The following is a 13,002-nucleotide window of genomic DNA, read 5'->3' on the forward strand; positions in this document are numbered from 1 at the left end:
GTTGTCCCCTTGCTGTAGCAGTTATTGGACAGACAGGGACCCTGAGAGTGCCCATAATTCATGTGAAAATGGTATATTTGGAGACAACCTGAATATGCATTGTGCTATTGGTGTAATTTCCTTCAACTGTGCAAGTACAACGGAAAGAATACTTGTGCATATATTCTAATAAATTAAAAATTAAATTGATGATGTTGCCTCCTACCTTATACCATCTTCCTATTCTATCTGTTATGTGATCAGTGCACAGCATACTTGTAGAGCATACTCTGTTTTAGGGGAAAAACTTCCTACTCATGCTACCAAATATGTGCTCTGATATTCATCGAGACATATTGTTTGAAGAAGCACATTTTGTAACTTATTTGTCATACTTGCCTGTTGTTTTTTTTTTTTTTTTAATAACATAAATATTCATATTGAACAAATCTCATTCTGTATCTTAAATGAGCCAGAAAGAGATTTTGCTCTTCTACGAAGGGGAAATGGTATGTTGGCTAATTATGAAGAAGCTGCAATTGCATCTTTTATAGATAGATCCCTAGCTAGTATAAATAGGTGTGGCTTGCAATATATACATGCTGGAAAAAAAGGAGCTCCAAACCAGTGCCTAATGAATTAAATAAAATCATCAATAGTAAGTCCCTCCTAGTCTTGAAAACGACATGCAGAAAAATTACAACTGCTGCCTGGGAATGGATGTCTATGAGGCTTCCAAAGGATCTGCACCATTTAAAGTGTGCTTTATTTACTCACAAAAACACTGTGCAAGTCTCTTGTTCGAAGCTCTTATACTGGCTGTAGTAGCAGCAGAAGGGGCTAGCACCATGCTCTGTGTTTAAAGTCTGTGCAGGGAGGAGAGCATACATGACAGTTTAATTAGAAGAACAAGGCTAAAGAATTGGAAGTAAGAGCCAGAAATTACAGGGATTCCCCCACCAGACCCAGGTTCCTTTCAATTGAACAAATAGACCTAGAGAGTAAGTTTCTTGTTTTGCAGTAAACAGAAAGTTACAGTCAGGAAAGTTACAAGTGTTTTTAGTACAGAACCTTTCACCTCACTAGTTATGGAGCAACGATGATGTTGTTTATTGCTGTCTTCAAAGGAAAGGGAAAATACTCTCCAACTTTACATACAAAATAACAGGTTTCTAATTTACTAACCCATATTCCTTTTCACATTGTCCAAAGAGAAGAGAGATCGTACAGATAGTCTTTTTGGTGCTATTAAGGATAGTAATAACTATTCCTTTTGCAAAACAAGGAGCACTGCTAGTTGTCTGAGATGTCCTGAAGCTGTTCTTGTCAAAGCCTAACTCTGTTCTTTGAAAACAGGACACGTTGTAGGAAGTGTTGCAGACAGTGAAGATAAGATGGCTGCCTCAAGTTAATAAAATTTATGAAATTGAGACTTACGAAACAAAAGTAAAAAAAAAAACCCTAAGAAACATGTAGGAATATAGGGAGATTGAGAGGACAATGAAGAGAAAAAGGGGTGCTATCAGTGACCCATACTCTTACAGTTGGATTAGTGCTAAAGATTTAGTCTGCATCCCGCTGCAAAAGAGAGGAACAGGCTCCAGAGGATGCTAGTCTGTCAGCCAGCTCCAAAATTTATTATTTCTAATCTACCTTTCTTCCCCATCTTGATTTGTAAGAGATTTCTTAAACACCATGGAAGATGTAAAGGCTATATTTATTCTTTGCTTTGTTGGTTTTAGGTTGGTTTTTTTTTCTCTAGCTATTAGGTTCAACACATTATTTTTCTATTACTTTCTCCTTTTGTCAGTTCTGATTTTATGACAATCTCCTGCATTTTCTTGATGACTGTTTTGTCTGAAATGGTTTATTAGTCTGCCTCAGATTTATAAACCACTTTGTTTTTTGTCATTAGGCTATATTAGATGTTTAAATGCCCGAGAAGATGGCAAGCTATGCTGATTTATGCCTAGTTGCAAAATACAGACATTTTAAATAGAGAAGCGCATGACCTGTGACTGAGTATCTAATGCCATTTTAGATCTCTCAGCCTCCAGCTGCTGTGAAAACAAAGGCATGAGTCACCATAGACCCCCTCACATATGTCCCAGCTCATCATGGATGTCACAGATACCGTGGGGTATTCAAGGCACCCACGTTTAGGCATCTGAATTGCTCCCAGGAAATCAGGACATCTTGCAGTAGCCAAAAGGGAAGAGACACAAAAAGAATTGTTTTGTCATCAGTGCGGTGACACGGGGATATTGTGAGACTGACAGCAGAGAGGATATATTTTTTTCACTATAGTGACACCTATGCTTTTGCCACCACAACCAACAGCAAATTCTTCTCCTTATGTTCTAGCCAGGGAAAAAAACCCACTTTCTTCCTACCCATGGTGAAAGAGAATTAGATGAATCATTCCATATCTTTTAGGATAATGAAAGTGATTGAAGGCATGGGAGTGTGTTGCTAAGTTGGTACTGTGTTTGGAGCTGAATACGTTGCTTAGAAGATATAGGTGTATGTATGGTCTCTTGCTCATTGGTAATAGCATAAACTCCATATAAATCTCTTGTAGTAGGCAAGTGCTCAGCACTTTAAACAACTTTACAAGAACTTAAGAGCATTTGAACCTCCAAGAGGCAATACAGTTTTAGTTATTCCAACCTTTTAAGAAATATTTTATCAAGAAAATAGAAATATGTGTTAGTGGTTAATGTAACTGAACCACTAAGTTGTCTGTTTTGCGCTTTTTTTTTTGTTTTGTTTTTTTTTTTTGGGACCTGACCTCTTAGAAGAAAAAATATCAACAAATGAGACTAAAAACTTTAAAAGATTGAAGTAGCTTTATTTTGCTAAATATGAGTTTCTTCTTGCAGATCAGCTGTGTTGGGAAATAGTCATCACTGAAACAATTACATCTGTTATGAAGCATTACATTTTAGTAGACACTATTTTATGTTCTGGCACTGAATAGTACCTCCATTTGTGATTTTGGGCTGGACAGGGTGTGTTTTTCTACCTCACATTTCTGTAATGTTAAGCAATTAGTGTGATACTAGAAGAGAGTCATACCATGATAAAATCTCAAATCAGTATGTCTGTTACCAAAAGACATGTAATTTCAGAACAATGTAATATATATCAAAACACTGAGATTGTTGTTTGAATGGTCTTCTCAGTAGAAAGCTGCATCTGATCTTTACAGTTAGGGTCTAATTGTGCACCCATTCAGTGACCAAAGCTGGGTGCAGGGTTACTTTGGTCAGCATGGGTGGAGTTTGCACAATCTGACATTGGTAAATGCCTGAGAAACTTGGTAAAAGACAGACAGGAATACTGTGATGGAGGAAAGGAGTATCATTACAGGAATAAGCAGGGCGATGATCTCATCTGATGGTGAGTTACTTGAGTTGTATTAAACTATGGCTTTGTTCATTTCGTTTCTGACTAAGGAAATAGAAACTTTGGCTTCTCTAACTTTTAAATGTAATTTTGCAGTTTACAGCAAGTGTAGCTGTGTACCATGTGGTGTTGGTGACATGCACAGTCTTTCCTTCACAGCGACTGTGATTGAACAGCCCACTTCACCTTGACCTATGTAATCAAACCCCAATGGGCCATTGCCCAGCGTCTGGCCAGTCTGCGATCAGCGATGGACATCAGGGGGCAGGGAGCTCCTGTGCTCACAGGAAACAGCAGTAACCTGAAATAGCCACATCTGTTTCGTTGCATGAGCATCAAATACTCCCTTGCGAGAGCATAGACGTGCCTTTTGTTGACTTTATTATGCTGCTGTAGTTCACGAGTAGCGATGTGCTTCATTGAACCCATTTCGTAATGTTTTAAACTGCACATTGAACACACATTCGTTCTGCACTTGGGGCCTGATCCAAAGCATATTAAATATGTTTGAAAGATCCAGTCTACTGCAAGGACTTTTGGCTCAGGCCCTCTGTTTCTCTGAATGCTATTGCTTTGGACTTTTTTTTACTTTTTGGTCATGGGCTGTAAGGGTTTTTTTCTTTTATAAATAGCTGCATTTAAAATAAAAGCAAGGAGTTGCACAAAGACAACCTGCATCTATCTCTGTATATATTAAATGCAGCTGTTGTCACATGTGTAGTATTGTAATTGAAATACAGTGGTATTATTCTATACTCATAATGTACATGGTAGAATTTCTTCTATAGAAGATCTTACAAATCTAGATGAGAATTGTAATTTGGTGAAAAGATGAACAGAGAAAACAGATGGCCTAGGTAAGTGAATAAACTGATACTCTTGTAGAACTAGCATGCAAATATATGCTTAGTGGCCCACCACTCTGTAGTCAGATGTTATACTGTCCCCAGCTACTCCTGAAAACTTTATGGGAGAGTAAATAATTTATTTTCAGCCATCATAAGCATGTTAAAATACTAACAGGATAGATAGTACTATAGGATTTAAAAGTAGGATTAATTTAAAGAGAGTGGCAAAGCACACTTGACGTCTTGGAACTTACAGAGTATCCTGAATATTTTGAAGGCTTTGTCAAAGAACAAGCCTCCCACAGATTTTATCAGAGGCTCTAAAGACTTAATTTTGACTTCAAAATTGCCGATTTTGCAGTATTGTCCTCCCACACTGCCTCATCATGTTTTGTGTGTTAGAATACCAAACTTAAAAAGCAGAGCATGCTTTTAACGCAGCTGTGGGGAAAGGAAAAAACAATGGACACGGAAGTTCGGAGAACCTTTGGTGCTGGTGATTTTGCAGAGCCCTGCCTGGGCAGTTGGGCAGTTCTGCACACAAAGACTTTCTTGTAAAGAGGAAGAAACAGGGTACAGACAGTTTTCACTTGGGAGATGGATCAGCCTGGAACTGTGCATAGCATCCTAATCCCCACATAGGGAAGTGTTAGGTGTAAGGGGGTGGAACAGGACTGACACATTCTCAGTATTACAAACTGTGCTCAGAAATATCAATAGAATAGGAGGAGAATAGATGGAAAAACTTGCTGTGGACAGTGGTTTAAACATGTCATGTTACATACTATATATGAATACACACCTCACGACAAATTATACTTTATTAATGGCACTAGCTGCTGAACTAGAAACTGCTTCAAAGCATGCCTTTACTGAATTCATTTCAACTAAAATTATCTGGCAAGGTAGAGCACAATTTCAATATGTCAAAGTTGATAACTTGGATTAATGTCTGACATATGTTTTATTATTAAAAGAAAAAAAATTGTTTTCTTTTCAGATGCAATTGTGTGGAACCAGAACATCCTAGCAATAAAACCTTACGATACTGGCAGGACTACAATATCTCTGCATCTGATGTGCCATGGGGGAACCTAACTGTGTCAGTAAGTGAAATGTTGGAACTTAATACTCCTACTGTGGCAAATATATTGGAAAAAAACCCCACAATATATTTTTCTGTTTATATTTGTTTAAATAAAGCAGAAAATATACTTAACTGAACAAAGATTAACATAGACTTTGTAGGATTGTCTCCTTTTTGTAATCATTTTGCAGCTGTTGATAGTACACATTAAAGCAAATAGGTGTATTTTGTGCCCTGCTGTGGAAACTTCTTGATACACTAGCACAAGAGTTTGACTGAGATTAAGTCTAAACATGTCGTATGACAATGGATTTATCCTAAATTCTGCCAGATGGCGAAACCAAAGATCCCTTGTGTAAAAAGACTAAGAAGCATTTATTTCTACTAAAACACTCCTACAGCCGTTTGGGCTATAAAGGAGAGAAAGGGGAGAAATTTTCTAACATTGTTCAGTGACCAAGTTTTGGTCTTTTGTAGGTCTTCAGTAAGTATGTCTTGGTTGTGTAATTTTTGTTCTGGAGGAGTGTGGTTTTAGGAACAAGCTACAGTTTTGAGAGGTTTTTTTCTAATTGGTACACTTTTCTAGGTTTAAAGGATTTGTTACTTCAGATTTGCCGCCTTTAAAGCACCATTTACAACTTGATTAAAATTTCACATTGAGATCAGGACACCACTTTTTCTCATAAATGGATCATTTCATTACATGGTCAAAGAGAACTGAGTGCATAAGACACCAAAGTGAAAGGTTCTCTCAAATATGTAAATGAATTAACCTCATTGTAGGCATAACCAAATGAATTGCTTAAAAGCCAGTCCAGTGGACTGTCTCCAGCAGATGCTGTTTTTTGTTTCAAAGGCAGTAATGCAGAACTGATGTCCTCCTATCATGAGTTAAGCAAGAACTGCCTTCCATGGCTACGCTGTCTTGCTAGCAAGGGCCAGTCCTCAACTCTGTTGGTGTGGCAACAGCAGAGAGAAAGTTGAGAACTGCTGGCCTGAGGGATTCCAGCAATCCAGAATGAATATTCCCAAAATTGCAGCACATTCTAAGAGCATCTGTGCAGGGGCAGACTCCTCCTCTCACTTTCTCAGATCTCTGACAGTGTTTTTCAGAGTACATTTGCAGCTGAGGAGATTTAAAATAACAGATTTTGTTTTAACTATAAATGTAAAAGACCGGCTGCATTATATAAAACCCTTTAAAACTTCTGTAAAAGCTTATTACCCAAACTTGAGTTTACATGAGTAGCAATGTAACTGACTGACTTTTCCCATGAGTCTCTGTAGTTGTCAAAGGAAAGAACTGATTTTTTTCCACACTTCATGTATTTATTTCTTTCAAGCATCATCCCGAAGTTGTCTATAAATATTTGGTCTGTTTCACCTCACTCTTTTTTTGGTCTTTTTTACTACTCATTTCTTCCTGTTATTTCTTGTGTCTGATTTAAAAGTTCAAAATTTCTGAAGGTGAAGATTGACACTAAAAGCAACTGTAAGATCAAAATTTTTTTTTGCTGTCCAGGAAAAAATGACCATGAGTGTGATTAAAGTGTTTATTCTGATGATGATAAAATCCTTTTCAGTAGGTATGTGATAGAATTCATTGCTCTGCTGTGCCAACATCAAGGTCTAGCTCTAGCCAGGACAAGTTTTCTGTTTGATGGCCCAGAATCTTGAGAAATTCTTCTGGGTTTCCTGATTTTTTTTTTTTTTTCGCCACCTGAAACCTTAATATCATCAGTCAGAAGTGCATAATATTTATCCCAGATTTACTGCTATACCAGTGTAAAAAGTTTTACAGTCCTTGATCTCACAGTCATCAAGTAGAAATAGTGTTTTTTTTCAAGCCAGCCTTTGTTCAAAGCCAAAGTTTCTCACATCAAGCATGTGAAGCCACAGTATTGTGACATGAATCTGATGAGACAATAACTTTGTTCATGTGATACTAAAAGATCCTGGCCTGGCATGGAATCTCTTATTCTTGGTGCTGTGTTGCTTGATTAGTTAGGAAGGAGAAGGAAAGGAATGCGGGCCCAGAGCTTGTAACTCGCATTTTTAGAGCTGCTCTTTATTTCTCTGCTTGTTAACTCGCAACAAGGGTGATTTTAGACAGCTAAGGATGATGTTGGAGAATTACTAGGCATGGAGTTTTTTTATTGTATCTGCATATTTGTTTGTATATAGGATGGGATAGAATTAATGTTACAGATTTAGAGTTTTGCTGCATTTTACCAGATTGATTTTTTAAAAGCTAATTTGTGGAATGTGCTGCCCCCGTGTGGTATTAAATGTATTGGTCTTTTAGGCTAATACTCTACATTCTGAGTGACTTTTTCATGAATTGCTTGGCCTGTGAAGTTAAAACAAAAAGTCAGCTCTTGAGAAGGCACCAGGAGCAGCCTTTCTCTTGGTATCTCTTGAGTTTTGCTTTCCTCTCTTTGAAGCAATTAGGAAGTGCAAATCTGTGTTTGTAAACAGAAAACAAGTAAGTGTACTTGTTCAGTTTGAAACAAATCTGGTTTTACATTAATGACTTTATTTATGGTATGTCTTAGTGACTTCGTCATTTAATATTGGTTAGAAAAGAGATTCTTTTGAGAGTTTTCCATGCAGAATAGATACAGTGTTAGGAGTTCTAATTTTTAAAAGAATAAAATCTAAAAAATGATTTTACTATTTCTAGTAGTACCATCTGCTTGCAATTTAGGAAAGTAATTGGAAAGAAAAGATCAGTGTAAGCATGGATATTTTTCAGAATGTTACTGCTTTACTCTCCCTGATAGGAATGTAAAAAGTTTCATGGAGAATTTGTTGGACGAGCCTGTGGTCATCACGGCCCTTATGTTCCAGATGTCCTCTTCTGGTCTGTCATTTTATTCTTTTCTACAGTAACACTATCATCCACACTGAAGCAGTTCAAAACCAGCCGATACTTCCCAACAAAGGTGTGTGCCATTTTTTGAATTCAGAAGTTGTCCTTAGTTGTGTGTAAGCAGGAATTCCATCTGCACCGCAAATTCAGTTAACTGCTGGTGAAGTAGACACTGCATCTTTTGTCTGTTAGAAAATTCCATTGAAATAAGAATAGTTTTAGCTGTAAGCACAAAATGGCTTAGAAAAGTGGAGAAAAATGAAACCTAAAGACATATATGAATGTTTTAGTTAAAATTGTCCTTTCTCTCAATAATCATAGGTACGATCTGTTGTCAGCGATTTTGCTGTCTTTCTCACTATTTTGTCCATGGTTTTAATTGACTATGCCATTGGGATTCCATCACCAAAACTTCAGGTTCCTAATGCTTTTAAGGTAATTTGTTGATAAATTGTACCACTGTAATGTTTTGACAAAATCATGTGCTATAGTGGGTTTATTATATTTCTTTATGATCAGGGAGTAGTGATACTAGTCTGAATTTTACATATTCACCAAGTACTATACAACCTTTCTGATTAGTGGCCCATGTAAGTTGACCCTCTTCCATCAGACTCACTTTGTGCTTCCAGATGTCTTGCATACGAGGACCAACGTGGCTCAAACTACCCAAATCCTAGACTACTGTAATGTTCTGAGGCTCTTGCCAAATTTTGGGCTCTTTTATCAAATATAACCAACCTTGTGATATTCCATGTGATTTTGTCATGTATAGTTTTGCTTTTTTGGTGTCATAAGAACTTTTAGCTTTTTTTTTGTGTGCTCTTGCATGGTTTGATTTTCAAAGGAAATGATATCCCAGTAAAGTTTTTGTATGTCTTGTGAAGTTGAAATGTAAACAGTCCTTAGATTTCTGACTGGTCATCCATGACTCTGTTTTTGTAGCCCACCAGAGATGATCGTGGCTGGTTTATTACTCCCTTGGGGCCTAATCCTTGGTGGACAGTGATAGCTGCTGTAATTCCAGCCCTGCTTTGTACTATCCTTATCTTTATGGACCAACAGATCACAGCTGTCATTATCAATAGAAAAGAACACAAACTAAAGGTATTCAGTCAAATAGTTATATTTTTAGTGTTGTTTTCTGCTTCAAGTTATGTAATGTACCCTCATCTACTGGAATATGCTAGTTTATTGTATATTTTATAGCACCTTTTTTAACAGTTAGGCTTTTCTCTATTGGTCTTTTTAGTACTTGTGCCCTCTGTCAGTGATTTGCTGCCTTGTGGAAGTCTTTGCGAATGTAATTTGGAGCAGAGATTCTGAGTCAAGAAAGTGCTATTCTCTATGCTTTATTAGAAGTATGATGCCCATTCACATAAAGAAAAAAAATGTAGTTAATGATTCCCTTAATTGCCTCTTCAGATAGCAGCACTATTGTTCTACTGGATTGCAGTTTGAGAAACTGTTTAAGGGTTATTTTGTGACATGTTTTTATTTCCTGTCTTCATCCTTCTCTCTGGTTGTACCCATCATTTTTTTTTATGCCCTTCCTATCTTAAAAAGAGAAAAGAATAAAACTGAGCTTTAGAGGCACAATGGGTTCTTAAAACAACATAGGACAACTTCCTGCTCTGTTCTCTAACACTTTAGTTGCCTACAGATGGAGAGAGAAAAAGGGACATCACCCCTCTGAAAAACTGTTGGGCAAAATCTAGCAGCAGGTTTCTGTACATGTATATGCAGTGAGCTTAGGCTTTTTTTGACATACTTTTAATAAGCAGCAATCCAATCCCAAGTTGCTTTAGCAAATGCATTTGCAACCTTCACTTTGCACTGCCTCTTCTTGGATGATTGTGACATTTGATATGTTCTTTTTTTGCCCTCTTTGTCAGCCTGGCTCTTCATGTCAATCCATAGCATTGCATGTGGTTAACTTGACAGATGCAGGAATTTGCTGCCAAGCTTTGGAATGTGTTTTTTCAGCACTGGCATCTGGGAGTCAGATGGTCCTCCTGGCTGCCCCCTTGTCTTACTGCGTTTTAGTTTTGCTGGGGTCTGGTGTAGCATCACCTGTTGCTATGCTTCCTTTTCTTCCCATATGTCAGGTTCCTCAGATCATGTATGAATGTGAGGAAATGCTCTCAGATTCTGTATGCATTAGCAGATACATTCCTCATAAATGTGTCAGAAGGTAAAAAAAGGTGTCTCGGGATTTAGAGTTAAACTCTTTCTTTGAGTGCATTGTGTATGTAACTAATATCTGTGTTTGACACATCTCTGAGTTAGTCAAGATGTGTCCTGGAGATAAGACTCATAAGGACTATTGCGGAGTGAGAGAAGGTTGCTAGAGTTGAGTCTTTTCATTTTCTTTACTGTATATGAATTCTCCTTTTAAAATAATGTAAGCAAATAAGATGGCATTTTCATTTCGATATGTGGCTTACATTTTCATAAACCCAGACGCTTCCCATTTTAGAAGTAAAAGTTGTCTTCAGAAAGAGATGATTTGTTTGCTTCCAACTCTTTTCCCCCTCTTTTTTTATGCTTCCCATAGCAAATTCTGAATAGTGCACATTTCAGCTTTTGGCAGTCTCTATAGCAAACCCTTCCAAGTTTAGTTTAGTTACTTTTTTTATGTCAAAAGGCATTTGCATGGCTATACAGTTAAAATTATAGTTCAACATATTCACATTGTTTTCGTGAACATCACCGTTTCATCAGATCACAGTATTGGACTTGTTGCCATGTTGTGAAATTTTTTTGGAGGTAACTACCTACCTGACTTTTTAAAGGAAACTAGCTTGAGCTCCTGCTTACAGCTGTGTGGTGGTCCTGGATACTTACTAAAACTGAAAAGAATTGTCGCTCTCAGCTGTGGTAACAGATATCTATCCAATCAAGCTTGATGCAGATTATAGATTGTTTTCATGTACAGATTCTATTTGCAGGCTTTTAAACGTATCTAAGATTTGACCAAAGAGTTGTACCCACTAGTAGAAAAGGAAAGCAATGTCCACCAATTGGGATATTTACACAGGGAGCATTTGGCTACTACAGAGATGATTCAAAAGGGTTTTGTACTGGCTTCTTATATGAATGTTTATGACACTACTTTTAAGTATTGAATAGGAAAACCAGCAAACCAGTACCTGATGATGAATGTTATTTCATAGTTTAATTAATGTGTAGTTTAGTTTCTTGTAATTGCTACCTACCTGTTCTTAGACAAGATGAAAGTGTGTCAGTGAAAACTCATTACTGTCATGTGCTTACCTTCCATCTATAAAAACTTTAAAAGGATTGATATGGGTTTTTGGCTCTTTATTGCATAAACTGACTTTGAAAAGTTAACTTAGGAATTTTTGTGTAGGAAATAGTCCTTCACATCCTGTAATAGAGGATCTATTAAGATTAGTGCAGTGGAAAGTTGGCAGAGCAGCTGGATATTCTACTTACTGTTACCCACAGAAGAGATTTATTAAAACATAAAATGTACATATTTTCCATTGTCTTACTCTTTTCATAGAATTATAGAATCACAGAATGGTAGGGGTTGGAAGGGACCTTTAGAGATCATCTAGTCCAACCTCTCTGCAGAAGCAGGTCCACGTAGATCAGGTCACACAGGAACATGTCCACGGGACCTGATCTAGGTAGACCAGCTTTTATAAGCAGAAAAGGTGTATTTAGTGTCCATTGTAAAGTGGATTTCTTACATGTACACTTAAGTCATAACTGGAATGAGCCTAATAACATCAAGTATTTCTTGTGAACTAGTAGCAGTTCCCCTTAGATAACCAGTTTGCCATCACTACTGACCCGACCTAGATAACACAAAGAAGAAAGTTATTTTTTCCTTCGAGTCACACATTTTTTCATTGTCTCTAACTGTTCATTAGGAATGCCTACCAGGAGTGTTCTTTGTAATTCAGATGTCATTTGATAGCTTCTTACTGTCATTACTCTTTTTTAATAGAAAGGATGTGGATACCATCTCGACCTACTTATGGTGGCAGTCATGCTTGGAGTGTGCTCTATTATGGGATTGCCGTGGTTTGTTGCAGCCACTGTCCTCTCCATTTCCCATGTGAATAGCTTAAAACTGGAATCAGAGTGCTCCGCTCCAGGGGAGCAGCCAAAATTTCTGGGAATCCGGGAGCAAAGAGTCACAGGGCTCATGATTTTTATCCTTATGGGCTCATCTGTCTTTTTGACAAGTATTCTGAAGGTAATGTGGGGAAGTAAAGAAAAGCTAAATAACGCAATGCACTGAGCATTTCAGTGTTACTATATTGTTTAATGAGTGCACACTTTCCAGGCACATTATGAACTAGCATAATGTTACACAATGGTAATCTTGAAGTGGAGTTCTAATTTTGCATAATGAAGTGGCTAGGAACAGCTACCATTTTTAAAACAAAGACCTTGTAATGAAAATCTGACCAGGCTGAAGGCAAAGCAATTCTGCCATTGACCTGGAGTATATGAAGATTCATGCTTTGTCTGTACTTGGCCCCATGGCAGATTATCATAAAACAGTCTTGCTAATTCATACCAATGAGTAAATTTATTGATACAATTTAAAAACAGCTTATGATTTCTGGGTAGTTTAAAATATTTTCACAGTTGCAAGAGAAGTTCTATGGTTCATTTCTTGGAAAGGGACATGAAAATTCTCAACACAGCTCACCAGTGTCCTGGGTGTCTAGTTACATGCATATGTGATACTGACTATGTACATAATTCTTAAAAGCAGCAAGTAGTATCTGGCATCTGTGAAACCAGTGAGAGTTTTGCCATTGTCT

At 37.3% G+C, this 13,002-nt stretch overlaps 1 protein-coding gene across 2 annotated transcripts in view; it reads left to right on the forward strand.

Moving 5' to 3' along the window:
* The window catches only part of SLC4A10 (solute carrier family 4 member 10), a 121,964-nt gene that overhangs the window by 95,258 nt on the left and 13,704 nt on the right, over positions 1-13,002 (forward strand). For both annotated transcript variants that reach the window (XM_062005200.1, XM_010204760.2), the window contains exons 15-19: positions 5,236-5,341; positions 8,106-8,267; positions 8,516-8,629; positions 9,140-9,301; positions 12,174-12,425. In XM_062005200.1, the coding sequence (XP_061861184.1) occupies positions 5,236-5,341; positions 8,106-8,267; positions 8,516-8,629; positions 9,140-9,301; positions 12,174-12,425 (796 nt within the window). The remainder of the gene's footprint in view (positions 1-5,235; positions 5,342-8,105; positions 8,268-8,515; positions 8,630-9,139; positions 9,302-12,173; positions 12,426-13,002) is intronic.

This window comes from Colius striatus, chromosome 11 (genome assembly GCF_028858725.1).
Source record: "Colius striatus isolate bColStr4 chromosome 11, bColStr4.1.hap1, whole genome shotgun sequence".
In the NCBI taxonomy this organism is placed as follows: domain Eukaryota; kingdom Metazoa; phylum Chordata; class Aves; order Coliiformes; family Coliidae; genus Colius; species Colius striatus.